This window comes from Phyllostomus discolor, chromosome 8 (genome assembly GCF_004126475.2).
Source record: "Phyllostomus discolor isolate MPI-MPIP mPhyDis1 chromosome 8, mPhyDis1.pri.v3, whole genome shotgun sequence".
NCBI classification, from domain to species: Eukaryota; Metazoa; Chordata; class Mammalia; order Chiroptera; family Phyllostomidae; genus Phyllostomus; species Phyllostomus discolor.
Window position 1 is genome coordinate 49,349,960 of NC_040910.2, and position 27,985 is coordinate 49,377,944.

The window sequence follows — 27,985 nt, forward strand, 5'->3', positions numbered from 1 at the left end:
ACACAGCATCTCATCCTCACCTGCCCTGCCCTGCCCAGTCCAGCCCACCCCAGCTGCTGAAGACACATGAGAGGTTTCTGGTGATGGCACAACCAGGCTCCCACAGTGGGCAAGCACTGGGAGTTTAATACATAGCACAAATTCAGAACAATGGGAAGAAGGGCAGGCAGAAATGCAGTCTGAAACATTCCACAGTCCAATGCTCGGTGGGTTCTCTGGAAAGTACATTTGTGTGTTTCTCCAGAATACTCAGTAGTAAGGCCGTCTGGGGTTGTTCTGCAGGAGGCAAAAAGATAAAAGGAGAGCAGGTTAATGCTGAAGACAGATTGCAGTTCCTTCCATCCACAGCCTTCTAGGGGTAGATGAGCTCACATCCTTCAGATGGGAGAATAGGCTTTGGGGGGAAAGAAGGGCTCAAATGCAGGTGGAGTAGTGGTGGATGTTGCTGGTGAGACCTGGCCTAGTTGGACTGGGGAAGGAGGGACACTTCTGTTACTAGCCCTGCCACCCCACTACCGTGGACAGTACAGAGCTAGTGGCCCAGTCATGAATAATGTAGGGGATGGGGATGCACGCACCAGGGGGTTGGGCCGGAAGCGGTAAGCCAGCATCATCCTCTTGCGGAAGGCCTCATACTCGTCATCCTCCTTAGAAAGCTCCGCTGGCCGGTCAATGCCAAAGCCAGCACCATCCACTGTAGTTGTGCCCCTACAGAAGATGATGGGGGAATGTGAGCAGGGAAGCAGGCTGGTGCCAACAGATGCTGGGCCTGTGCTGGGGCAGAGAGGCCTAGCTCACCTGCCTGCTTAGGCTCAGGAGCAGCAGCAGCTCAACGTGCAGCTGAGGAGCCCATGCAGGCTCTGCTGGGCTGGGGAACATCTATGTAGGACATGCCCAGCACTGTGGGAGGAGGGAAGAGCCTAAGTTGGGCAATCCATCAGAGTTCACAGCTAGGCCTGACTCTGGCCCAGGAATAGGACCAGACCTAAGCCCCGGGCCCTGGGTCCATGTCTCTGGGAACTCCTACCCCCACCCTGCATGAAGGGCCACACTCACTTGTTGACTGGGTTCTTGATGCCCTGGCCCTCTGAGCCTAGACCTTCACCCTCCTTCCAGCCCATCTTCATCAGCATCTGGTAGCCAATGTTCTCCACCGTCAGCTTGAACTCCTTGTACTCAGAGTAGTCGGGCTCTCGGCCTTCCTGCAGGGCCAGACCATTGTCATCCCCCAGGACCCAAAACATACCCCCAGTGGCCTCACTGGCCACTGGCTGGGACCATCTGCCCCCAAGCTCAAACTAAGCTCCTCCTCCTCCTCAGTGTTCCCATGATCACACTTAGTGTTCCCTAGCAACTAAGACAAAAAGGGCCTCCTCTACCATGGATAAAATTAATGGTTCACCTACAAGGACAAACCCGGGTTCCAAGGGTGATTTGTTACACAGAGTATGAAAAAGCAGCCATGGTCAACTACGCTATGAGGCTTTGTGCCCATCAGTTGTCTCTCTGCATGCACAGGAGGAATGCTGAGCTCTTGTTCTAAGGAGCCTGGTCTGTGGGGGCTTGTAACTGAGAAATGCTTTGCCCGTACACTGCACTTAATTGGCTCCACTGGAAGCAGGATTTCCCAAAGCCCAGGGAAATATTTCTACAGTGGCAGCTGAGTTATTTGTGAATTCCCCAAACGAACAATGTCTGCCATGAATAGATGCCTCCCGTGGAAGAGGGCCTGATTCTCCTCACACACTCTCCTGTGTGTGAGGAGGCTGCTGCTAGACAGGCAACAGCAGGGCTGATACCTGGGAACTCCCCATTCACCTTTAAGGCCTTGAAGGTCTCCATGAACTTCTCCAGCTCATCTGGTGGCAGGAAATCTCCGATGAAGTGCTTGCCCCGGCCCATTTTCGTCAGCTGCTCAGCCCATTCTGCCCAGAGAGGTAGCAAAGGTAAAAGAAGAAAGAGGGGGACTAGCTGTGGTGGAAGGAGGCAGCTGGTGGAGACCCTGACCTGAACCCTGCTCCCCCAGGGTAGCCCTGCACCATTCCTTTTACTACTAAGGAAACTGAGGCACAGAAAGGCCAAGTCTTGTGCCCAAGGCCTTATAGGCCAAGAGGTGAGTGGGGATTCCTATGCCATCCAGCTCCACCCCCAGACCTGTCCCCAGCCCAATGTCCTGGCGCACCCCGAGTCTTGTCCATCTCCATGCGCCGCAGTTGGTGCTCCCAGGTACCCAGCTCGCTATCCACCTCCTCATCGCTGTCGTAGCCATGCTGGTGCTGCTGCAGCGCCTTTTCCCACAGCAGTTGCATGTCCTGCATTGCACGTTTGTGCTGCATGATCATGTCGTACATCTGCTGCATCTGTGGGTGTCACAAACTGTGAGCAGGGTCTGTACCACATGTGCATGGCAGGTGTCTTAGCCTCCTCTGTGCATGTCAGGGCTCCTCCCTGAGACAGGCCTGTGAGTAGGGCCTGGAGCAAGTGCTCAACAAGGCACTGAGTCCTGTGCTAAGACCTGCCCTGATTCTGCAAGGCCCCATGATGGGCAGAGGCCCCTCTCTGCCTGGCTCAAAGTTGGGAATCATCATCATGGACTGAATGAGGGACACGAAGGTTCCTGACTCCTAGGAAACTTAAGGGTAATGTGATAGGGCTGCTGGTCTGGAGGACATGGCCAGGGTGAGGCGTCCTCAAGAACTGACAGGCCAGCGCCTCTAGTTCCCCAAGAAAGCAGCAAAGAGGCCGAACTGACCCTTACCCCAACATTGCCCAATACCACTTGAGTGTCCCCTTACATCAGTCAGGGCACCCAGTGCTAGCCAAGCCTGTCCTGGACTGGATGCTGGAGGGAACTGGATGGATAATTTAAGACTATCAAGTGCGAACAGCTCGCAGACACAATGTGGAGTAGCTATGGCGCACCAGCCATTAGGGATGACAGGCCAGCGTGAGGAAGCCTGAGCTCTGGGCCCAGCCGCAGTCTGGGGAGGGCCATTGGGGGCTGGAATACTGTTGATGGGGAGTCTGCCAGCCCAGAGGCCTCTCCGCTGTCCATGTAACCACTGCATCACAGGTGTGTGTGTGGAGGGACAATGTGCCATCAGCAGCTGTGGAGTCTGCCTCACACTCTGGCCTTACCTCCTGCTGCTCCTTCAGCTGCTTCTTCTGGGCATCCGACAGCTCTGTGACGCCCACTAGGCCCACAGGCTTCCCCTTCTCATAGCCTAGTCCCTTAAGGTCCTGAACTGGAAACAAAACACAGGCCAGTCAATGATGGACACGTGGGCCTGACCCTGCTCCTGTGTGCCGTGCGGAACCCACTTGTTGAAAACACCTAAAGCGCCCTGGCTGGTGTGGCTCAGTGGATTGAGCACCAGCCTGTGAACCAACGGGTTGCCGGTTCAATTCCCAGTCAGGGCACGTGCCTGGGTTGCGGGCCACGTCCCCAGTAGGGTGTGCATGAGAGGCAACCATACACTGATGCTTCTCTCCCTTTCTTTCTCCCTCCCTTTTCCCTCTCTCTAAAAGATAAATAAAATCTTTCTTAAAAAGAATTAAAAAAAAACACCTGAGGCACCTGGAGCATACAGCAGGGCCCTCACATCAGTTTGGTTAGTCTGCTGTGTCACGTGAGGACCACAGGAGTCACGCCTTGCACCGTCACGGGTGCCCAGTTTCATTCCCACATGCTGTCTTCAGGCAGGTCCTACACCGCCATGTTGTAGACACAAACACCAGAACTCAGAGGTAAGGGGCCTCAGTCAGGGGTAACATGGTTGGGCCCCTGCAGAGCCAGAGACCTGAGAGCAGGGATGAGCATGTGTGCATGCACACTCACTCACACTTGCTCTTGGAAGTAAGCCCGGCAGTGGGCAGACACCCAGTGTAGACATACACAGGCTCAGAGCCTGGAATAAGACTCAGTTGTGTGGCTGTGTTAGCTCCTTCTGGAGAGGCAGCCAACCATCCTCACAGTAACTGACATTTAATTTGGCATTAGCTTCGGAGCTCTACTGGAGCTCCAGCAGCACGGATCCATGTGAAGACGCTGTGATGACCCATCTGGGTGATGGGAACAACTAGCCCTCAGGCAGTGGATTCTGGGGAAGAAGACAAGCAGAGGGGGTGGGGTGACTCCACAGGGAAGGTGAAGAGAGCATGGTCCTCCAGCTCCCCATGGCTGGGGCTTTGCCAGCAAAAACCAAGTGCAAGTGCTCTATGACCCCAGGAATGTACCCTGATCCCTTCTGGAAGGTCTGTGGGGGCTCTGAACTATGTGGGGGCCCCATGGAGAGGGCTTTCTATGACAAGAATGAATGCAAATACTTTAGAGCTTAAGGGAGACAACAGTATCTATCTATATGCCATTCACAAGAAGCTCACTTCAGATACAAAGACACAAAGATGTCGAAAGTGAAAGAATGGGAAAAAATTCCATGTAAATAGTAACCAAGAGATAACTGGGAAGGCTATACTAGTATCAGACAAAAAAGACTTTAATTCAAATAAGTTTACACTATATAGACTCAATGGTGAAAGACTGAAAGCTAAGATCAGGAACAGGTAAGTATCCCCGCTGTTGCCACTTCTGTTCAACATAGCACTGCAAGTCCTAGCCAGAGCAATTAGGCAAGAAAAAGAAGTTAAGAGTCATTAAAATTAGAAAGGAAGAAGTAAAACTGTCACTATTTGTAGATGACATAATCTTACATGTAGAAATCCCTAAAGAATCTACAAAAAGACTGTTAGGGATGATAAATGAATTCAACATAATTGAAAGATATATAATCAATACACAAAAATCAGTTGTATTTCTATACACTAGCAATACATAATCCAAAAATGAAATTTAAAAAAAATTCCATTTACGATAGCATCAGAAAGAAAAAAGCACTTAGGAACACATTTGAACAAGGAGGTGTAAGGCTTGTACAACAGAAACTACAACATGCTGTAACAAATTAAAGAAGATCTAAGTAAATGAACAGACATCCTTTATGTTTACGTCTTGGAAGACTTAAATATTGTTAACATGTCAGCACTACCCAAAGTGATCTACAGATTCAATGCAATCCTTATCAAAACCCCAACAGTGTTTTCCTGCAGAAATGAAACAGCCTATCTGAGAACCCGTAAGAAATTTCAAGGGACCCCAAATAGCCAAAGTTTGAAAAAGAAGAACAAAATTGGAAGACTAACACTCCCAATTTCAAAACTTAATACAAAGGTACAGTGATCAAAACAACATGGTACCAACATACAGACAGACATACAAACCAGTGTAATAGAATAGGGCCCAGAAAGAAACCTTTACCGAAATGTCAACTGATTTTTGACAAAAGTGTCAGGACCATTTGAAGGGGAAGGAACAGGCTGTTCAACAAATGGTGCTGGGACAACTAGATATCCACATGCACAAGAATAAAGCTGAACCCTTACCTTATGTCATATATGAAAATTAGTTAAAAATGGACCAAATACCTGAATTTAAAAGCTAAAACTATTAAAACTCTTAGAAGAAAATAGGGGCAAATCTTCATGACCTCAGATTTGGCTATGGTTTCTTAAATATGATGCCAAAATCACAGGCAACATGAAAAAATAAACTGAACTTCATTAACATTTAAAAATTTTGTGCATCTGTCTATGGCCATACCACCGTGAATGTGCCCAATCTTATCTAAAAATTTTGTGCATCAAAGGACACTATTAAAAGGGTGAAAAGACAACCCATAGAATGAGAGAAAATATTTGTAAATGATATATCTAAATGGGGATTAATATCCAGAATACACAAAGAACTCCTATAACTCAATGGCAAAAAGACAAACAACCCAATTAAAAAATAGAAAGAAAACTAAAATAGACATTTTTCCAAACAAGCAATATACAAATGACCAATGAGCACCAAAATTACAACGTGATTAGTCCTCTATACAAATGACCAATGAGCACCAAAATCACAATGTGATCCCACTTTATACCTACAAGGATGACTATACTACAGGGAGGATGTGGAGAAACTGAAACTCATTCATTGCTGGAAAGAACATAAAATGATGCACCTGCTGTAGAGAACAGTTTGGTAGTTCCTTAAAAAGTTAAATGTAGAATCACAAATGACCCAGCAATTCTGCTCCTAGGTATACACACAGGAGAACTGAAATCAGGGATTCAAATAGTACTCATATACACATGTTCATTCAAAGCAGCACTAGCTGCAATTGCCAAAAGGTGGAAACAATACAAGTGTCCAAGAGATGAAGGATAAAGTGGTCTACCCACACAATGGAATACTATTCAGCCATAAAAGGGAAGAAAGTCCTGACACCTGCTATGACACAGACAAACCTTGAAAACATGATGCCAGACTTCCTGACAAAGCCTACCTGACAGAGGCGAGGGGGTAGTGTCCACGTCCCTCTGCACCAGCTCAGTGGGTGGGAGTTCCACCTTGTCCTCCTCGGGCCCCCATCGACTCTTTCGCTTCCTCTTCACGGTGGCTGTGGTGGCTGGCTTTCCTTGGGCAGCGGGAGCTGGGGTGATAGCAGGTGAGGGGGCAGACGAAGCAGGACAGGTGGCAGTGGGGGGCACAGACCCTGATGGGGTCTCAGGAGGGGGTCTGTGCTGCAGGCAGAGGTCAGGCCCCATTTGGGTGCCTGTGGGGCCTGTCCTTGCTTTCCGGAACTCCTCCAGCTTCTGGCGGTAGTACTTGTACCCTTGGCTGCTGGGTTCATATAGAAAGCTGCAAAGGAGAGTGGGGTGGAAGGACACACTGTCAGGTGGGTCAGGAGCAGCATGGGCCCTGTGCAGGCACCCCCAGGTCAGCCAGGGTCACTTCGAAGTCTCCATCATGACCTCCCGCTCTGCCAGGCCTCAGTGGTGGTTGCCCATAGTTACCCAAATTTGAGAAACAATGTGACGTGCCATTGCCTGTCACAATGCCGAGGGCCATACCAAGCCCCAACCTCATCTTTATCAGGCACCTGTCACACTGTCATTGATTCCATGCTTCTAAGGAAAAGGGGGAGGCTCCTCAGACCTGCCCCAGAGTCTGCGAAGCTTTCCCTGCTGTCCTAGAGGAGCACTAGTGCCTCCACAACAAGAAATCCCGAGGTGCAAGAGATGCCTGGTGCCAGAAATCCTGGTGTCAGGATTTGCTCCTAAATGCACAACTCAGAATATCCGTGTTTTTCTGATGCGTATATGAGCAGCGTCAAGAGCAAAAAGAGACAAAACAAAGACAATGAACATCAAAACAAATGGGGACCTGGACTCCATCCCAAGGGCAAAAGCCCCTGCCTTGCTGGAAGCCGTGGGTCCCCCCACACCAAGCTAGGAACAGGTGGCACTAGGTTCAGAAACGGCAGAGGCTGCAGCTCTCTCTGCAGCTGACTGGCATCTCTCAGAGTTTGCACGTCCTGAGTCCCCAGTCCCATCTCTGGGGTCCCAGAGATATCCACAGTCCCACCAGAGGGAAGAGTCGCAACCCAGCTTCATGTAAGAAAACCTCTGTGTATCACAGGTTACATGGCCTTCGACAAGAAGGGGCTAAACCTTCTGTTGAACGCACAAACCTGAAGGGGTGTCATGGCCGTGTGTTGTGCTATTATAAAAGCAACATGCAGGCTCAAGGATGCTGTAAAATTCCCTTTGTATAAAAGACAACAGAAAGAGTCGCCAGTGTGGCTCAGTTGGTTGGAGCATCATCCCATAGACCAAAAAGTTGTGGGTTTCAATTCCCCATATGGGGTGTGTATGAGAAGGCAACCAAGTCAATGTTTCTCTCTCATATCGATGTTTCTCTCTGTTCTCTCCCCTCCTCTCTCTCTAAAAGCAATGAAAAAGTGTCCATGGGTGAGGATTAAAAAAAACCCAAAAACATAACAACAAAGAAATTCCACAGACTGTTTCTATGTGCCTATGTAGAGAGCCAGAAGTGGGGTGTAAGGATCCCCAATTCTACTAATACTGGTACCTAGAGGAGGATGGAGGGACAATGAGATGCAGCATCTTGTTTGTACTTCTGGGTCATAGTACAAGCATGTACATCATTTAGAAAACCCAGTAAGGGGCATTTTTATATATTAAAGGAAACAAAGATCAATAAAATTGTTAAGCCTCTAGCCAGGCTAAGGACAAAAAAAGCGGGCAGAAATTACTAATAACAGAAACAAAAGAAGGGACATCACTACAGATCCTATAGACATTAAAAGGATAATAAAGGATTACTATGAACAACTCTATGCCCACACATTTGATAATCCATGGGACATGAACCAATTCCTTGCAAGACAATCTGCCAAAGCTCACACAAGGAACAGACAAGCTGAAAAGGCCTATTTCTCTTAAAGAAGTTCAATCAGTAAGTAATAACCTTCTAAATTAGAAAGGACAATGCCCAAGAATTGTCTGGTGAGTTCTACCAAACATTTAAAAAAGAAATTATACCAACTCTCTACAATCCCTTTCAGAAGATAGAAGCAGAGAGAATACTTACTAACTCATTCAATTATCCTAATACCAAAACTAGACAAAGACATTACAAGAAAATACAGACTAACATCTTTCATGAATATAGATGTCAAAATCCTCAACAAAATATTAGCAAACAGAAACAATGGGCCCTGGCCAGGTAGCTCAGTTGGTTAGAATACCATCTCGGTATGTCAAGGTTGTGGGATTGATCTCTGGTCAGGGCACATACAAGAATCACCCACTGAATGCACAACTAAGTAGAACAACAAACTGAAATCTCTCTCTCTCTCTCTCTCTCTCCCTCTTTCCCTCTCTCCCCCTCTCCTCCTTCCTCCCTCTAAAACCAATTTTTTAAAAAAAGTGTCCTGACCAGATGGTTTGGAAGGAATACTGTCCTGTGCACCAAAAGGTGGGTTCAATTCCCAGTCAAGGCACATATCTAGGTTGCTGGTTTGATCCCTGACTGGGGTGTATACAGAAGGCAACTGATCAATGCCTCTCTCTCTCTCTCCAATCAATACAAACATATCCTCTGATGAGGATTAAAAAAAAAAAAAAAAAAGTAACCAATGAATGTATCAGTAAGTGAATCAACAAACTGATGTTTCTTTTCTTCTCGCTCTCTAAAATCAATAAATACAATTTAAAAATATATTATTAAACTGAATCTACCACCCTAGCTGGTGTAGCTCAGTGGATTGAGTGTGGGCCTGCAAACCAAAGTGTCGCCAGTTCATTTCCCAGTCAGGGCACATGCCTAGGTTGTGGGCCTAGTCCCCAGTTGGGGACAAGTGAGAGCAACCACACACTGATGTTTCTCTACCTCTCTTTCTCCTTCCCTTCCCCTCTCTCTAAAAATAAATAAATAAAATAAAAATAACCCCCCCCCCGAAACTACCAATGTATAAAAAGAATTATACACCATGACCAAATGGGACTTATGCCAGGCATGTAAGGCTGGTTCAATATTTGAAAATCAAGTAATATAAAAATAAAGATCACATGATCATATCAATAGCTGCAGGAAAAGATTTGGTAAAATTCAACACCCATTCATGATAGAACTCTCAGTAAACTAGAAATAGAGGCAAACCTCCTCAACTTGATGAAGCGTATCTACAAAAACACCACAGCTAATATCACACTTAATGGTGAGAAACTTGGAAAGTTTCCCATGAAGAACAGGAACAAGGCAAAAATATCCCAATTCACCAATGTCTTTCCATATCGTACTGGAAGTCCTAGAAATGCAAAAGATGAGAAAAGGAAATAGGTATTTTAATTGAGAAGGGAGAAATAAAATTATCTTCGTTTGCAAATGACATAATAGTCTACATAGAAAAATACACAAAAGAACAGACACACACGTGCACACACACAAAAAAAACTTCTGAAACTGATAAACTATTATATAGTGAGGTTGCAGAGCACAAGATTTATACACAGAAGTCAATCACTTTCCTATGTGCCAGCAATGAGTAAGTGGAATCTGAAGTTAAAATCACAATACCATTTATATTAGCATTAAAAATATTAAATTCTTAGGTATAAGTCGAACAAATGTGTACAAAATCTGTATGAATAAAACTTCAAAACTCTGATGAAAGACTTCAAAGAACTAAATAAATGGAGAGATATTCTATGTTCACGGATAGGAAGACTCCATATTTTCGAGATGTCATACCTCCCAACTTGATTTCTAGACTTAATGAAATTCCAATCAAAATCCCAGCAAGTTATTTTGTAGATAATGACACAGTGATTCTAAAGTTTTTATGTAGAGAAAAACAACCCAAAATGGCCAACATAACACTGAAAACAAAGTTGGAAGACTGACACTACCTGACTTCAAGGCTTACTGTGAAGCTACAGTAACCAAGGCAGTGTGGTACTGATGAAGGAACAGATGAACTGATCACTAGAACAAAATAAAGGACCCAGAAACAGGCCCACATAAACACAGTGAACTGACCTTTCCCAAAGGAGCAAAGGCAAAACAATGAAGCAAAGACAGTCTTTTCAACAAATTGTGCTAAAATTGGACATTGTCATAAAAAAAAAATCTAGACACGGACCTTACATCATTCACACAAAAATTAATTAGAAATGGATCACAGACCTAAATGCAAAACACAAAAATATAAAACCCCCAGAATATAGGAGAAAACCTAGATGACCTTAGGTATGGCAATGACTTTTTAGATATAATACCAAAGGCACAACCCAAGAAAAAGAAACTGGTAAGTTAGATTTCATTAAAATTAAAAACTTCTCTATGAAAGACAATGTCAAAAGAATGACAACACAAGCCACACTGGGAGAAAACATTTGCAAGACACCTAATAAAGACTCCTGATAAAGGACTGTAAAATACAGAAACTCTCAGAACTGAACAGTAAGAAAATAACTCAATTTAAAAATAGACCAACGACCGCCCTGGCTGGCGTAGCTCAGTGGATTGAGCGCGGGCTGGGAACCAAAGTGTCCCAGGTTCGATTCCCAGCCAGGGTACATGCCTGGGTTGCAGGCCATAACCCCCAGCAACCGCATATTGATGTTTCTCTCTCTCTCTCTCTATCTCCCTCCCTTCCCTCCCTAAAAATAAATAAATAAAATTAAAAAAAAAATAGACCAATGACCTTAACATATACCTCACCAAAGATTTACAGATAGCAAATAAGCACACGAAAAGATGCTCCACATCATATGTAATCAGGGAAATGTAAATTAAAACGTGATACCATTGCACACCTATTGAAATGGCCAAGATCTAGAACACTCACAACACCAAATGCTGGTGAGGATGTGGAGCACCAGGAACTCGCACTCACTACTGGGGGAATGCACATGGTACAGCCACTGTGGAAGACTGTTTGGCAGTTTCTTACAAAAGTAAAAATACCATACTATCCAACAATCACACTCCTTCATATTTACCCTAAAGAGATCTTAGGGTAAATCACAAAAACCTGTCCATGGATGTTTATAGTAGCTTTCTTCGTAACTGCCAAAACTTGGAAGTAACCAAGGTATCCTACAGTAGGTGAATAAATAAACGGTAATACATCCAGAGAATGGAATATTATTCAGTGCTAAAAATAAATGAGTTATGGCTCAGTTGGTTGGAGCATCACTCCATGCACCAAAAAGTTATGAGTTCAAATCCTGGTCAGGGCACATGCCTAGGTTGCATGTTTGATCCCTGCTTGGAGCACATGCGTAGGGAAACCTATTGATATTTCTCTCACATCCATTTCCCTTTCTCTCTCCCTTCTCCCCTCCCTAAACTCTAAAATCAAGAGACATATCCTTGGATGAGGATTAAGGAAAAAACAAAAGAGCTATGAAGCTATGAAGCCATGAGAAGACACGGAAGAAACCTAAATGCATGTAACTAAGTGAAAGAAGCCAATCTGAAATGGCTACATGCTATGATTCCAATTGTATGACATCCTGGAAAAGCAACACTACCAAATCAGTAAAAAGATCAGAGGTTGTCTGGGGTCAGGGAAGAAGGAGGAAGGAACAGTCGGAACAGGGAATTTTAGATCACTCCTCTAAATAGGGGTAATCTTCCCTCCCTCCCCTCTAACCGAAGTTAACACTTTGGTGTCTTTCCTTCCACTTTTTTTTCCAGTGCTAATTTATCTGAACAGAGCTATAGTTCTAATTTCTGTACCCTGATTTTTAAGTAACTTTTTCATCCAACAACATAAGGCTTTCTCATTAGAATGCAGTGGAATGTGGTGGCCAAGGCACTTTCATTGACCTGCCTGCTTGCCTCAGTTTCTTCACCTGTGAGAGGCCAGCACACTAGACTGCTATAAAGAACATGGCTCACAAGGAGGTGGGGGGGGGGGGTGTCAGAGATGCAGTTACAGGAGTGTAGTCCACTGGGGCTAGACGTTCAACATGTTACTAATTTTTCATGACTATGGATGATGCTGTATCTAACATTATTTCTGGGGACAGCATCTCAAGGGGTGGGATGACTGGTCAAAGGAATGGGTGAACAGTTACTGGATTGTTTTCCAAAACACACAGCCACTGGGGTGTGCCTGGCCCATGTGGGGAAACAGGAGCTAGAGCAGCAGTACACGAGGTGGCCATTTGATATGGGAGAGAGAGAAGCTGACTCACATTTGTCCTCATATGAAGATTAGACAAGCCCTGTGGTATTATGGACTTGCATGCCCTAAGCAGGCCTGGACACCCAATCATCCCTCATTCATTCCTCCCCAGTGCATGGAGTGCCCACTGTGGTCCTTCCACTCAGCTATCCCCAACAAGCTGGGAATATGCCAGCAATGCCCCCATGAGGGGGTGAGAGCCACACAGAAGGCCTGGAGGAACCTGCACTGACCATTTCTTGACCCCTGGGAAAAAGCCCAGGCCTAAGCTGCTGAGTTCTGGACCCTTTGACCAGGGACAGCCACCTGAACTCAAGCACTTGGATAGAATTCCATAACCTCACCCACTTTACCTGAGATAGGTTTTCATAGTCAGTTCCACTTATGAGTGACAGTAAACTAAGTTTCCGCACAGGCAGTTCAGTTGGTTAGAGCATAGTCCCAGATAGGCAAAGGCTACGGATTCGATTCCTAGTCAGGGCACATACAAGTATCTACCAATGAATGCATAAATAAGTGGAACAAGAAATCAATGTTTCTCTCTCTCTCCCTCCCTCCTCTTTACTCTCTCTAAAATCATTAAAAACACACACAAAACTAAGTTTTCTGTTTAAATAAAAATAGACTTCAGTAAATTTTTTTAAAAGGTACAGTGGCTTAAAGTAGACTCTTAAGCAGACACTGGTTTGAGTGGTGCAGAGTGGCTGCTGGTACCCCAACATCCTGAGGAGATCCCAGGTCTCCTGAGCTCCTAGCTCCTGACCCACGTATCCCATGGCCCCCACAAGAGACACCTAAGCCCCTCAGCAGCCCTCCCCAACCCCCTCTTCCTCAACTCTCAATCTTCCATGATTGGTTACCTTGCATGACTGTGGCCAGTGACCCTAGAAGCACAGCCAACCCCATCACTCCCTATACAGACCTCCCAAAGGCTCTCAGTAAACACCTAAGCCCTCTGCAACCTGGCCCTGCTGAGCTCCACAGTTTGTACGCACCATGCGCCAGTGCTCACCCTGCACCTCAGCCACACTGGCACAGTGCCCGCCATCTCAGCAGCTTTACTCCTGTGTGGCAGTCCTTCTGGACACCCTCTGTTGTTCTGCATCTAGCTCCTGCTGGCTTACATGTAGGAGATGCACTGGCTGCCTGCCCAGCATCCACTCCCACTTTCTTCTTCCTGAGCCCCTAATGGTGTCTAGAGCCTCTGAATCAACCAGCCCTGGTGGCTGCTGCTCCTACACTTTTTGTTATTAAAGTCACCATCACATCTCCTCACTGACTGAGTGGGGACTTGTGTTACTTGTGGCCAAAGTGTCTTCACTGATGCATCCCCCCATGTTGGGTTCAGCGTCTACCTCGCAAGCCTCTGCCAGTATGCCCTGCAGCAGCAATTGCCTTCCATCCTCCCCTGGCAAAGAATAGGTGCTAACCCCCACAGATGAATGAGTGGGTGAACAGACCTAGCCTGAAGGGCTGCGGTGTGACTTGATGGCTGGGGAAGTCACTGCTTGTCCGATTCCTCTGTGGAACCTGCACACAGGCTAGGAGCTCACACTCCTCAGAGCCTGATGTACCACATTCCCGCTTTCTTGCCATTCCCCCATTGTAAAGATGCGACCCTAAGAGCACACACGGTGAGCAACACAGTTCTGTGAGGTTCTGCTGGAGGGCTTGGCTCACCCAGCCTGGGGCGGCTGTTTCTGTTACAAAGGGGGCTGGGCAAGGGCTAGAGACTTTCTCAATGAGGTACCTAGAAAAATACGAGGCCCCCTCACACTCACCTCAGTGACGATTCAGGGCAGTGGCATGAATTTGGGGAGTGTCTGCAGGTGGCAAGGCTGGGCTCTGGGGTCAGAAACTCCTAAAGTTGAGTCCCAGCCCTGCCAGCTTCTTGCCAGGGTAACCCTAGCCTGTCTCGGGGGCAGAGGGGCCCTTTGACCAGGGTGAGAAGTCACTTTCCTAGTGGGTCCCCCTGCTTACCTGAATGCCTGGTTCTCACGATTGTTCTGGAGAGCGATGGTTTCCACCTCGGGACCCCCATCTGCTATAAACCTGGCCAACTTTTCTGCAAGGTTCTTGACCTCTTCGTCCTCTGGGGGTGAAACTTTAAGCAGGCTGTCAGTACTGAGCTCAACTCAACACACCCAACAGCCTAATTTCTGCTAAGAACCCCATGGGCAACAAGAGGGGTTTATTTTAGGAACAATGCAAAGAAAAACAGGCAAATGGGAATCAGATTACTGAACTGGGACCAAACAGCAGAGTTAATACTACAACCCATTTCAAGCCCCCACCCCCTGCCCCATCCCACCCATAGATTTTGGGGGGCCTTGGACACATGTTGGGATATGGAAGCAGAATGTGAGGGAAGGTCTGCATCAAGGCCAGAAGGAACATGGGAGCTCCCACCTTGCTCTTCCTGAGGGGTGCTGCCCAGCCAGATCACATGGGGAGATGAGCCTGGCCCTCCTCCTGGGGAGGTCAGGGCAAAGGGCCACAGAAGACACGGTAGACTGACCTCTGTGGCCCATGCCAGGCTTAAACGTCAATCCCTACCACCCACCAGCACTTGGCTTTGATTTTCATTACAGCTGGATACCATCCAGCCTCTTCCCCATCCCAACACTCATTGTACCAGGATCTCACCAGCTGATTATTTCTGTCCCCCAGTCCCATTAGCCCCTGCCCAAAGTGCCAGGCACTACATTTCTCAGAGCTGGTAGGTACTCATTAACAGTTGTTAAAATGATCATGAACCAATAGGCTAGCAAACCTTCCCTCTGCCTCCTTTGCGTGTATAGGGTTGAGCTCTTGAACATGACCCTGACCTTGGCCCTTAGGACCCCTCCTCCCTGACTCCTCAGAGCACTGGTGGGGAGGGCGGCATCAGCCCCAGCTTGACCCTGGCTGCCAGGGAAGGCACAGATCTAGGACATCAGTGCTACCCCATGCCACAGCACCCTCTAGGAACAGATTCCATGAGGGGTTCAATTGTCCACACACCTCCCCAGAACCTCCCATCTCCCCCACCCCCTCCACCCACTTACTTTTCTGAGAAGCTGTCTGCAACTTCTGTGCTTCCTTTTTTATCTCAGCCACCTTCTTTCTGTAGTAGAGGAATTCCCTGCTATTCTTATCATGCAAAAACCTGAAGAGGAGTTTTGCAAAAACGAATGGACAATGAGCAATAAAGATGGGTGGATTTGTGCAGCTTCTGAAGACATATTATGCAAAAGCAAGCTGACAAGCAAAGACACCTTGAAAAGGCCCAAAAGTACTGGAGCCTCTTGCAACCTTTGGTGTGAGTTAGAAAGTGCTTGGAACAGCGTCTGGCCCACGCAAGCAAGCACCCAGCCCTGGTCCCAGTCTAAGTACCACAAGAGTTTTACAAGAACGTCTGCATGTACTACTGTGTGGCAAGAGCATTAAGTAGCAGTGGTCTTCCCCCTCCCAGAAATACTTACGAAAATGCTGGGTTATCCTTGTAGTTCTCCATAGCTACTTTTTCTAACTCGGGGCCTCCTTCTGCCACAAAGCGGGCCAATTTCTCTATCACTTTCCGAGTCTCGACTCCCTCTGGGGGTGAAACTTTAAGGAGGCTGTCAGTACTGGGGTTCAACTCACACACCCCACAGTCAACAGGCACACTCTCTCTACGGACCACAAGGACAGAGGGGTAGGGGGAGAAGAGGGTGAAATGCAGGAGGTTGTCAGGCGTCCGGGGTCCATGCACAAAGCACCGTGACGAGAGGGGAGTTGGTCTAAATAGTCTTCACGAGACACACTGGGCGGGAGAGAAGTGTGTGAGCCTCCCAGAGACCGAGCTGATCCACAGGCTGGAAGGGAGACGTCGGAAAACATAGCCAGCCTCCCCCTTTTTTGGGAATGCTTAAGTCTTCTTTATTTACCAGTATTCAGTATAATAAATTGGTTCCCTTCCATCCTTCAAGGATGACAAATTCTCTTAAAATATCATTACAAACTATGATTTACAAACATACCAGATGGGTTTCAATCCAATGCAATTAATGTCATCATAGAGGCTCAAGTGTCCCCTCTGTGGCTGGTTGTAAGGAACTGCTTCCTGTGGCGTAGAAATGTAGCTCAGCCTCCACATGGAAAACGTCTCCGTGGACGTGGTCCTATGTACCACTTGCTCCCCACTGGTTTTCCATGTGGAGGCTAAGCTACATTCCCATGCCACTCAAAGCGGTTCCCTACAGCTGGTGAAGCCTCTTCAAGCTGGCTCCTGAGGCCTTTGGACATGACCCCAGGAGTTTTGCTGGCCTCCTTGCTATCTGCTGGACCAGGACACTCCAGATCATCTTATATCCTTTCTGCCCATATCTAGAGCCACCCATTCGCTAAGAAGTCCTTGGTTTTTGTGAGTGAGAAAGTGTTTCCAGACCACCATCTGGGTGCTAGGGATGCTCACTGCAACAAGTTTACTCCTTACCTCGGGGCTTTTTCAGTGAACAGAACTACAAAAACACATGTTTTTATTTGTATTAACCTCCCCTTTGAGCCATGTGGAACTTTCATCTTTTTTGCTGACCTGTTTGTGAAGCCATCTGTCAGCCACTATATAGTCGTGTCCCTTTTATGAGAACTCCCAGGAGAAAGTTCTCCCTGTCAGTCAGCACCTAGGAATATTTGCTCCTCTTGGCAATGGGGCTAGACACTGAGCCTATAGCCAATCTTATACCCCTTGTTGCTTGGGGTACCAGGATACTGGGAGGAGACAGGAGGGACATGTGACCTCTCCCTTCTCCTATGTGCTTGACAATGACTCTGACCTGGTTGCCGTGTACAAACACAGGTGCTCTCCTGAGACCTCATCAATAGCAGGCCTTAACAGGCCTCAAGGGCCCTGAGACACCCACTGCCCCTTGTAAAGTGGTGGTTCACAGCAGGGTACAGTTGGAGCTGCCAGGGCTCCTAAAGAAACACCACCCCCTCCCTGGCCTGTTCTAATGCTCCAGAGTTTCAGGCTGCCCACTCATCTGCCCAGATGCATGGCCTGAAGCTGGCATCCTCTTCCAGAGTAAGGGGTTTAGAGGCTATCACTAAAGACCATATGGTCGCTTCAGTCTGTATTCAGTCAGGGTGACATGACCATGCCAGCAAGCCTGGGCAGAAGTGGCCTAAGACTCCACATGGCTCAGGTGGCACTGAGGCCTCGTTTTGAAGAGGGCTAGAAGCATTAGGAGTGCCACCACTGTCACCCTCTGCCCTCCTATACCTTAGGGCCTTGACTGGATCACCCAAGGCCAGTAAGGATCTTTCCCTGTGCAGGAGAGCTAACTCTCCAACATGCAGGCTTGTACCACTGGCCAAACTGGCAGGGACAGTAACCACATTAAGAAATGGGCTTCTGGGCCTTAGAAGGCTCAGAGGACACACAACCAGGCTAGGGAGCCATGGGAGGTCCTCCTCTTGTGTTGGGAGGAGGATGCAAGTGAACACTCACCAAGGATGTACCTGTCCTGGCTGGAGACCAGCCCCAGGGAGGATGCTGGGTCCCACAGTTCCCAGGATGAAGCCCACACTTCAGCCCTTCCCCACACCCTTCTTTCACCCACCCATACCCCATCCCAGAAGGCCTCACCTGACTGGATTCCCAAGCACCCCGAACTCCTGGCCATGCTCTCCCTGCTGACCAGGGATTGCCCACAGAGCTAGAAGGCGGTGGTGAAAGAAGGCCAGCAGCTCCTGCACCTTACCTTTGATCTCTAGCCACTGCTCGTAATCTTCCTCCTCATCTTCATCGGGAGACTGGAAGACACTGGGGCGACTGGCCAGGGGCAGCTGCTTAGCGTGAACATAGTTCTTCACCTGACTCAGTGGGCTGCTGATGAGGGGAGGCCTCTTCCCGGGGCGAGGGAGTACTCGAGGTGGGGCGCTGGGCACGCTGGGTGGGGCATCTTCGGAAGAGAGGAAGGACACCTGTGCTTTAGCTCCGTAGTATACCTTTCCCTGTCTCCCCACCTGAGTGGTGTTGGGGACTGGGACCTCAGCTTCCAGCACAGCACCTGACAGGTGATGGGTGCTCAGACAAAACACTACACCTTTTTAAAAATGAGGACACTGAGGTTCAGAAAAGCATGACTTTTTGGTTATCCAGCACAGAGCTCTGCAAGCAGCAGCTCTGGTCAGAGGTGTCCTAACACTACACAGATAGCCCAGGGAAACACCAGCTCTTCCAGATAAGACCTAAATCCCACACAGCTCACACCCATTCCCTCTGGTTGTCAGTGGTAAGCTGGAATAAGGCTTTTCAAACACAGATCATGACCCATAACTCTGTGATGAAGGGCAGCCTGTTTTCCCTTTCTGTGGGTGAATTTGGCCTTGAGTTAAGGTTTTTAAGCTGTTCTCCAGGAAACCTGATAAAGGTTGAAGGTCAGCTCTTTCACCAGTAATTTTCTTACAGTAAAAATGAGCTCTGATGGTAAACTGCACAGCCACAGTTATGAATGTGCTTCCTGGGGGCAGTTATTCTCACATCTGGCATGTCTCATGGACTCCTGTGGGCCAGGCAGCTCCCCATTTATGAAAGGGGGCCCCACTGCTCACACTTGAGCTGCCACTCTAACCACAGCCTTGGTCCCACAGTGCTGGACCTGCTTAGTCCCAGCCTCCATGCCCCTGGACTAAAACCTGGGTTGTCCTGCTCCTCCAGGGTAAGCACCTTGAGCACAGGGTCTGTGCTCTCTCCCTGGGTATTTAGTTGGGGATGAGGTGAATGAGGAATGAGGTGCTTAATGAACTCTGGGGATGAGAGAAACAGGTCTGAAGCTGGACTTGACACTACTGGAAAACAAGGGATCCCAGGGGGTGAGAGTAGGCAGCATGAATTGGCGCCTGAGCCTGAGTGGGAGGAGAAAGGATAGGAAAACAGCACTCACCTGTGCTAGTTTGTGCCTTTTGCAACTTCAGAAACTGCTGCAAGAAGCTGCCATCATTGGCAAATTTGTTGGAAATGGAAGAGTTGTGTGCATTCGCAATTCTAGACCCAAGACAGAAGACAAAGAGGGTAAACTTTGAGTGGAGGGGCTGGGGCGAGCCTTGACTGTCTCAGATCCACACCCACTCAAGTTCTTACCTGGTGGAACCCAAACTAGCCCCCAGAGATGTCTGGGAATTGCTGAGTGCATAGAACAACCCTCAGAGTAATGAGGTGGGAACGATCTTGCTTTTGCAGTCAAAGCAATGCTACATATATTATGTCAACTCTACCCAAACATTGCTGCGCCCTGTCCAAATGGCCTCCATGACTCAGGATCACCTTCTCTCTTCCAGCACAGCTCTTCTCTGACCTGTTGTAAACCAATTATCTGGGCTGTGACTGGCTCCCATGTCTGTCTTCCCAGCTAGACTTTAGAATTCTCCAAAACGGCATGTGTATGTGTCTATACTATGTGTGAATGCAGCTCTGGACCTGGACTGGCCAGTACTTCTCTGGGGATTACACCACACACACACACACACACACACACGAAAACACCCACAGCAATCTCTTGGTGGAAGAATTACATATTTTTATTATTTGTTATTTTCTATCTCTCTTCACAAATAGTGTGTTTTACTTAAATTAAAAAAAACACACACAAAAAACCGCTGTTTTTAACAAATCAGTACAAAAGCAAACCCAGGACCCTGAAGGTTTAATTCAAATTCATTTCTCCCTATCACAGAAGTAGTAGAGGATCATTATAAGCAAATGAGAATATAGAAAAATAGAAATAGAGAAAGTAGAGAGAAAAAATCCAAGTCTTCCCACCTTGCAATAGCCCTATTAACATACTGGTGTATTTCTTTGATTTGCCCCGTAAGTTAGAAATAGGAGAAAATAAAGTTGTGATCACAGAATGTGTCCTACCTCATTCTACTTCTATTTTCTTTTTAATTAACTTACTTATTTTTAGACAGGGGAAGAACAGAGGGAGAGAAACATCACTGTGTGGTTGCCTCTCAAGCACCCCTCACTGGGGACCTGGCCAGCAACCTAGGCATGTGCCCTGACTGGGAATCAAACTGGAGACCCTTTGGTTTGCAGGCCTGTGCTCTATCCACTGAGCTACACCAGCCAGGTCTATTTAATATACTATCTATTATAATATACCATCTTGCCCCAACCTCAAAAATCTCTCATACATACTGCTTCTCAAAGTGGAGTAACATCCATCAAACAGAAACACCCAGTAGTTACCAAAAACTCAGGGAGCCCACAGGTCTAGCCTTTTTCCTTTAAAATTAACTTTTACTAGAAATCTGTTCTAATGAACTAAAAATGGAAACAACCTAACCTGCCCACAGGGCAGATGGAGGAGCCCTGAAGAGTTAAAATTTTAGAGATAAAGCAATCGAGTGCAACATTAAATGAAAAACAAAAAGGTGTGATATTAACAATATTTACAGTATGGTCTTATTTATGTCAAAATATAACTGAACTAAAAATTGTTAGAAAAACCTATGAAAATGCAATCAGTACTTGCCTTTGGGTGGCAGGGTCATGACTAATTTTCTACCATGATTACATTATCTTGAAAGTTTTAAAAAGGCATTAAAAGTTATTTTATATGAAAGAGAAGATTTTACCAATAATCAGCCTTGGTGTTAAATAAGCAGGACCTTCTGGTGACCCCAGCCAAATTCTCACATTGTGTACCTCCCTCAGGAGGGACAGGAAGATAGTGGAGACAATGAAAGAAAACATTTAAGAGCAGTAGTGAGCCAGCAAATGAATACCACTTGGAAACCACCTGAAACAAATGGTATGGGTATTACGCAGATGTTAAAAAGTCTGGCTCTCGGCCCTGGCTAGGTAGTTCAGCTGGTTAGCACATCATCCCAATATGCTAAGACTGTGGGTTCCATCCCTGGTCAGGGCACATGAAAGAATCAACCAAAGAATGCATGAATAACTGGCACAACAAATCAACTGTTTCTCTCTCTCTCTTTCTCCCCTAAATCAAGAAATAAAACATTTTTAAAAAAAGGTTGGCTCTTGATGAACAGAAAAAACATGGCCCACCCACTACAATGTGGTGGCCTCCTGAAAGCATTGTCTACAGACACAGAAAACCGCCTATTATATGAAATATCTAGAACAGGTAAATCCACGCAGAAAGAAACTAGATTTGCCCTGGCTGGTGTGGCTCAGTGGACTGAGTGCCAGCCTGTGAACCCAAAGGTCACTGGTTTGATTCCCAGTCAGGGCACATGCCTAGGTTGTGTGCCAGGTCCCCAGTGGGGGGAAGTGTGAGAGATAAGCACACAGTGATGTTTTTCTCCCTTTCTTTTTCCCTCCTTTCCCCTCTCTCTAAAAATAAATAAGTAAAATCATTAAAAAAAAGGAAAAAGTTCTGTAATCAGACAATGATGATACTTGCACAACATGTGAGTAAATGAAAATCACTAAATTGTACAGTTAAAAATTAAAAAGTCACTTTTATGGCATGTGAATTGTATCTCAATAAGAATAAATAAAACTTAAAAACTATGATGTCTCTAGGTCTGGCCAGTGTGGCTCAGTTGGTAGGGTGTCATCCTGCAAACTAAAGGGTCACCAGTCCAATTTCCAGTCAGGGTACATGCCTGAGTTGCAGGTTCAAGGCAACCAATCAATGTTTCTCCCTTCCATCAATGTTTCTCTCCCTCTTTTTCTGCCTCCTTCCCTCTCTCACTAACATCAATAAAAGAAAAAACAAACAACCCCCCCCCAAAAAAAACTATGATGGCTCTAAAGAACTGTAATTCAGGAAAAATTCTTTTTTATAAAAAGCAGGGTGGGAAAGTCCTGGCTGGTGTGGCTTAGTTGGTTGGAGCATCATCCTGTAACCAAAAGGTCACTGGTTTGATCTCTGGTCAAGGAGCATATGGGAGGCAACCACTCAATGTTTCTCTCAAATTGATGTCCCCCCACCAGGCAATGGGAAAAGTGGGGGCAGGGAGCAGCACACAAAATTGATCACAACTTCATAAAACAAAACAAAGACCTGAGAACGGAATGTTATCAAAATGGTTGTTTTGAGGCAACTTGAAGGTTTATTTCTTCAGCAAGAAAATTTAAATGTTGGTGTTCTATGCTTTTACAACCTACTTGTACAGCTACCTGTACTATACACCCACCCACCTTTCCCATTCAGCTGTTCCCTTTCAGCTGCCTGATCTTGGAGCCGTGATCCAGCAGTCTCTAGGAGACTCTCTTGGAAGCAATCCTACAAGAACTTTCCCATCTTGGAACAAGTCCTTCTATAAACCCCAAGAATGAGAACCCATCCACTGACATATTGCTCAAGAACCAGTCCCCATGTTCCTAGATTCCCTGGAGGTGCCAGGCCCTGGGTTTTGACAGGAATAAGATCTAAACCCTGCCCTTAAGAAGAAGCCCCAGACTCTTAGAAAAGGTCGGAGCTAGGACAAAACTTTGTGGAGGGCTAACATGATCCACGCTTCAGACCACAGAGGAAGGGGATGCCTTTCTGACTGTGAATCTCCAGCCTGAAATTCTTGGATTTTGTTACCCTGATCACACCACCCCTGCTTAAAACCCTTGGATGTCCACGGAGTTTCTCAGGACAGGCAGGGGGATAAACACTGCCTGAGCTACCTCCTGTCTGGCTCTTGAACAGCCTCTTTGGCATAACAGCTTGGGCAGCCTGATGCACAAGGGACTCTCTCCTCTTCCTGCCTCTGGTGAGCAGGTCTTTCCCTGCTTCCTCAATGGGTTGGCTCTGTCCCGACCCATAGAATGCAGTCTTTTCTGTACCCCTACAGTGGGAACACAATGCCTCATGTTACCTACCAGCAGCAATGGGGGTTGAACTGGTATCCCCTTTCCTAGTAGACTGTGAGCCCAATAAGGGCAGAGGAGGAGTCCGAGTTTCTACTTTGTGCTATGCCTCTGATGCCTGGCCCACAGGCTGCTCAGCAGTAAAAACTCTTGAGTGCAAGAGTTGGCAGGCCAGCCTCTGGGCTCCCACACATCCCTTGTGTCTATCCTTGCACCATTAGGCTGTGATCAGTTGTGGATATACCACGACTGCTCTTTAAGCAAAACCCTCTGCCTGTGATCCTCTAATACCCCAATCCAGCCTCAGAGAGCACTTACTCGCCAGGATGCGGGGGCTGAGGGCTGGCCACTTGATTCTGCTTGGCTTTCTGCTCCATTCTGGCTTCAATTTCCCGTTTCTTTTGAGCAATGAGCTCTTCCTGGTGAAGGATGTTCATGTTCATTTTTCCAGACTTGGGAGGAGCAACCCCAAACCACCGGTTAGCCTTTCCTGGGGAGAGAAAAGAAGCACATGAGAAATCACCCTTGCTTCACAAACATGTCCAGCAGCTGCTACATTCAAACTGACATTCATACATCCATTCATTCATTTATTCAGCAAACATTTACCAAGCTATGTACCAGGTGCTGTGCTAGGTGCTAAAGAAGAGAGACAAGGCCTCTGCCCATGTGGAACTCACGTTTGGCTGGGGAGACAAAAGATTTGGAAAGAAGTAGCTGCAAAATCGTGGTAAGAACTCTATGCTGGAAACCAAAAAAGGGTGAGGAAGAGTAACAGAGGAGCACTTAAAGCTAGAGCAACCAAAAACTATTAGAAGAGGGAGTGGTTAGGCTGAAACCATAAACATAAAGAGCCAGTCTCCCAAAAAAGCCACATAGAGGACGAGTTGAGCAGAGAAAGGAGCAGATGCAAAAACCAAAGGCTGGATTAACCTGGTGCATCCAAGAACCAGTGAGAGTCCAGTGTGGCCTGAGTGAATGGTTCCGGGAATGAAGGTGCAAGAAAGGGAATCTGGGTTTTACTTAAGGTCTTTGGGAAGTATCAGAGAGTATAAAGCTGATAATATCCAATAGGTATTTTTATTTTTAAGATCATGCTGGCTACTGATTGGAGAGAGTGTGCAGGCAGCAAAGAAACCTTAAGGAGGTTCCCTGGCTACAAGCAAAAGATGGAGGTGACTTCAAACATGGCAGACATGGAGAAGACAACTTGAAGTTTCCCCATGGGACTCAGAATAAAATCCAAATTTTGAAAGTCCATCCTCAAGGCCCTGCCAGAGATGGCCTCCCTCCCCATGCCTGATATTTTTCAAAATGGCAAGCCCTCCCCACTCCAAGCACTTTGCACTTGCCATTCCCCTCTGCGTGGAAAGCTCTGTTCCACAGGCCTCCTCATCCCAAATGTCTTCTGCTCCAAAAGGCCTTCCTTGATCACCTAATATCAACAGCCTCCAGCCCTATACTCTCATATCATGACCCTCTAAATATTTCCTTTCGGTGCATTGTCTGACACCCCAGTAGAAGAAGGCAGGGTTCTGTTTTGGTTACTACTACATCCCCAGCGCCCAGCACAGTGTTTGCTGAATGGGTGAATGCATCCAATCTGGGGTGGTTAGGGCTGGAAGAGAAGGAAAAGTAAGGCTTGTGGTCAAGTGGAGGCTCGAAAGATCCAGGAATGTCTTGAGGGCAGTTCGGAAAAGCACCTTTTCCAGAAAGTAACGCACAGACCAGAGGGCAGCTGCTATAAAAAGAAGAGGCTCAGGAGAACCCAAAGTTGCTGGTGTTTCGGGGAGTGGAGGTCGGAAGAGCCCTAAAGGTGTTCCCCCCCACCCCCCTGAAAAGCGGACGCAGGGCAGACCCTGTGTCCGGCTTTACCGAAACCAGACGCCCTCAGCAAACCAGGCCCGGGGTGGGGGGCAGCAATTGGGTCTGGGAGCTCGTAGACTGGGGAGGTGCAAAACCTGCCGCTTCCGGTGACCCAGAGGATGAGGCGAGGGGCCGCAGGTTGGGGCAGTCTCGGCCGGAAGGCAAAGAAGCGACGCGTAGTCTGGAGGACCCAGGCCAACGCTGGAAGGGAGGCGGGGGCTATTACCTGCAACATCCCGATTGTCCATCTTGAGACTCATCCAATCCCACAATGCTCCGGCGCCACCTGAGGAGGCAAGTTATAGTGCGCCTGGCCTAATGGGAGATGTAGTCCCCGTTGGCCATCCATGACCTGCCACTGCGGGGACACATGGAGCCTTCCTGTCAGGAACACAAACCTCGGCCTACCCGTTATGTCTGCTCTCAGTCCCGTGGACCAAAAGACGTCGTCTCTTTTCACACCCTTCGGGAGTGGCAGCCACTCCAAATACAAACTACATGTTCCAGGATGCTTCGTACAGCAGCTCTCGCGAGAGACACAAGGAGTGCTGGCTCCGCCCCGTGCGCCTGCTTCCGCCTCCCTTTGGCGACGGCTTGTTGTTGTGGTGGCCAAAATGGCGGCTCAGGCGGCGGCAGCAGCCCAAGCGGCCGCGGCCCAGGCGGCGCAGGCTGAGGCGGCCGAGTCATGGTACCTGGCACTTCTGGGCTTCGCCGAGCACTTCCGCACGTCTAGCCCGCCCAAGATCCGCCTGTGTGTGCACTGCCTGCAGGCTGTGTTCCCCTTCAAGCCGCCGCAGCGCATCGAGGCCCGCACGCACCTGCAGCTAGGCTCCGTGCTTTACCACCACACCAAGAACAGCGAGCAGGCGCGCAGCCACCTGGAGAAAGCGGTGAGCGCGGGCCGGGCCTCGAGGGAGGAGCGCGGGCTCCTTGTGGGACCCGAGCTGATGGGCCGCGACCACGGCGAGTGAGGGCCGCCTAGGCCGTTTTCCTGGGGACCTGAGGTGCGACTTCCGCATGAGCGGCAGGATCCCGAAGCCGCCAGCATCTAGGTGACCCCTAGGGCCTCGCCCTGTACGTTATTTAACATCTCTGGTGACAGGCGGGATCCAGGACCCCGCTCTTCTGAGGAGAAATAGGATTCCCAGATTCTTCAGGTTTTCAAGAGATGACCTGTTGGCACATATGGAGACATCCCCAGTTTGCCAGTGGGTCCTGCAGCTTCCAGTTTCTCAGGGCTCAGCCCCGGAAGCATCGGCCTGAACGCTCCCTCCTGAAGTGACTCGAGATAATGGAGGGCGAGGTGACAGTCCAGGCATCCCTTGGGAATCTGAAGTTTGGTCTCTCAGAAAACCTAGGAAAGCATTCTCTCCCTAGACCCGGAAGTCTGATAAGTGTCTGGAGGGTATTGTGCTCCCATCAGTGATGCGAGGAGTCAGGTGGGAGGCAAAGGCCCAGAGCCTAGAGTTAGTCGTCCGAAGTCCTATAAGGAGGTGGGACAGTGTGTGGGGGGCGCGGGGGGAGGTGTCTGGATTCCAGGACCAGTTGCTCAGTGGTGGAGGTTGCGGGAAGGGACCTCCCAGCACTTGCTTTCTCTGTGTTCACCAGGTGGGTGGCTTCTTTTTCTCCCACCACCCCACTAGTCCATCCCCTTCAGAGGGCAGGCCTAGGGACACCCGCGCCCCCCACCGCCTGTCCCCCCGCCATTTTTACTCGTGAGATCTTGGTACTTCAAAGAATCTGGCTGTGGAGTTTTTCTTCTCACGGCGACACTGAACTCCTGTCAGACTGTGCCTTCATTTGCCATTTACTCTTTTATTCTGATTAAAGGAGTGACTTCTGGAATCGACTTAGATTTTTTAACCAGAACCCACAGGTGGTTGGTAACAAGTTGCCTTTGGGAAGACAGCAGATCTTTGTTTTGCATACTGTAAAGAATTGGAAGGGGACTTTACTTTTTGCTTTATTAACTTTCTTGTTTCAGCAGTGAAACTGTAAGGACCCAGAGAGGTAAAGTGATTTGGCTAAAGCCACACAGCAAGTTACTAACAAAACTGGGCTGAAATGCAGGCTTAAGATTCCACGTTCCGTGCCAAGCCAATAAGTTGTTACTGTTTTTGTGCAGTTGCACTTTTCTCAGCCTTTTGGCACAAATTTATTCAGCTCACACCAAGTGCCAAGCCCTCTTCTGGGTGCTGGGGATCAGCAGTAACTAAAACAGTCCTTATCCACATAAACTTATGTTTTAGTGAGAGAGACAAATAATGGATATGTAGTTAAGAGGTTAGGTAGTGATAGAAAAACCATGAAAAAACATGGACCAGGGAAAATGGATGGAGTTGATGGGGAGCTATCTATTTGAGCAAAGCCTTAAATGTGGTGGAGGAAATGAGCCTGAAGCATCCCTTGGGTTGTCAGGTGATTCCCAAGGAGTGCCCAGGCTGTCACTGGCCCATTACTAGTTTGTGTCAGGGTCTCTCCTGGGCAGTGATAAGGCTGAGATCAAATGAAGCACCAGGCTTCCTTAGGCATGAGGTAGATAGGGGCTGTGACTCCTAGGGCCTGGGGCCCAATGGCCCAGTTCTGAAGTTCTTCCTTCCCTTGATAAACAACAAATCTTGCCATCTCCCTTCCCTTGTCTCGGAAGCTATTGTTTCTGGCAGTGGCTCACAGTCACTGTGTGTATGGTTGCATGTTTGTCACCCAGTACTGT

General features: G+C 47.7%; 2 protein-coding genes across 7 annotated transcripts in view; one reads left to right on the forward strand and one right to left on the reverse strand.

Moving 5' to 3' along the window:
- Positions 1 to 74: 74 nt before the first annotated feature.
- On the reverse strand, positions 75 to 25,874 carry SUGP1 (SURP and G-patch domain containing 1). Of its 2 annotated transcripts, XM_028520482.2 has the most exons (14): positions 25,499 to 25,874; positions 23,725 to 23,896; positions 19,517 to 19,617; positions 18,332 to 18,532; positions 16,073 to 16,196; positions 15,656 to 15,756; positions 14,589 to 14,712; positions 6,390 to 6,745; positions 3,139 to 3,245; positions 2,183 to 2,360; positions 1,819 to 1,925; positions 1,057 to 1,202; positions 579 to 708; positions 75 to 276 (listed from the first exon to the last, which is right to left on the reverse strand). In XM_028520482.2, the coding sequence occupies exons 1-14, from the start codon at positions 25,530 to 25,532 to the stop codon at positions 250 to 252; spliced, it is 1,908 nt and encodes a 635-aa protein (XP_028376283.1). In that variant the 5' UTR covers positions 25,533 to 25,874; the 3' UTR covers positions 75 to 249. The 2 variants fall into 2 exon arrangements, 1 of the variants encoding a protein (XP_028376283.1); XR_004904703.1 differs by lacking the exon at positions 1,057 to 1,202 and having other exon boundaries at positions 25,499 to 25,702.
- Positions 25,820 to 27,985, forward strand: part of MAU2 (MAU2 sister chromatid cohesion factor) — a 28,796-nt gene continuing 26,630 nt past the window's right edge. For all 5 annotated transcript variants that reach the window (XR_004904705.1, XR_004904704.1, XM_028520485.2 and 2 more), the window contains exon 1: positions 25,820 to 26,162. Coding sequence is in view for 3 of the 5 variants with exons in the window: in XM_028520485.2 (XP_028376286.1) it covers positions 25,887 to 26,162 (276 nt within the window). In the remaining 2 variants the exon portion in view is untranslated. The remainder of the gene's footprint in view (positions 26,163 to 27,985) is intronic.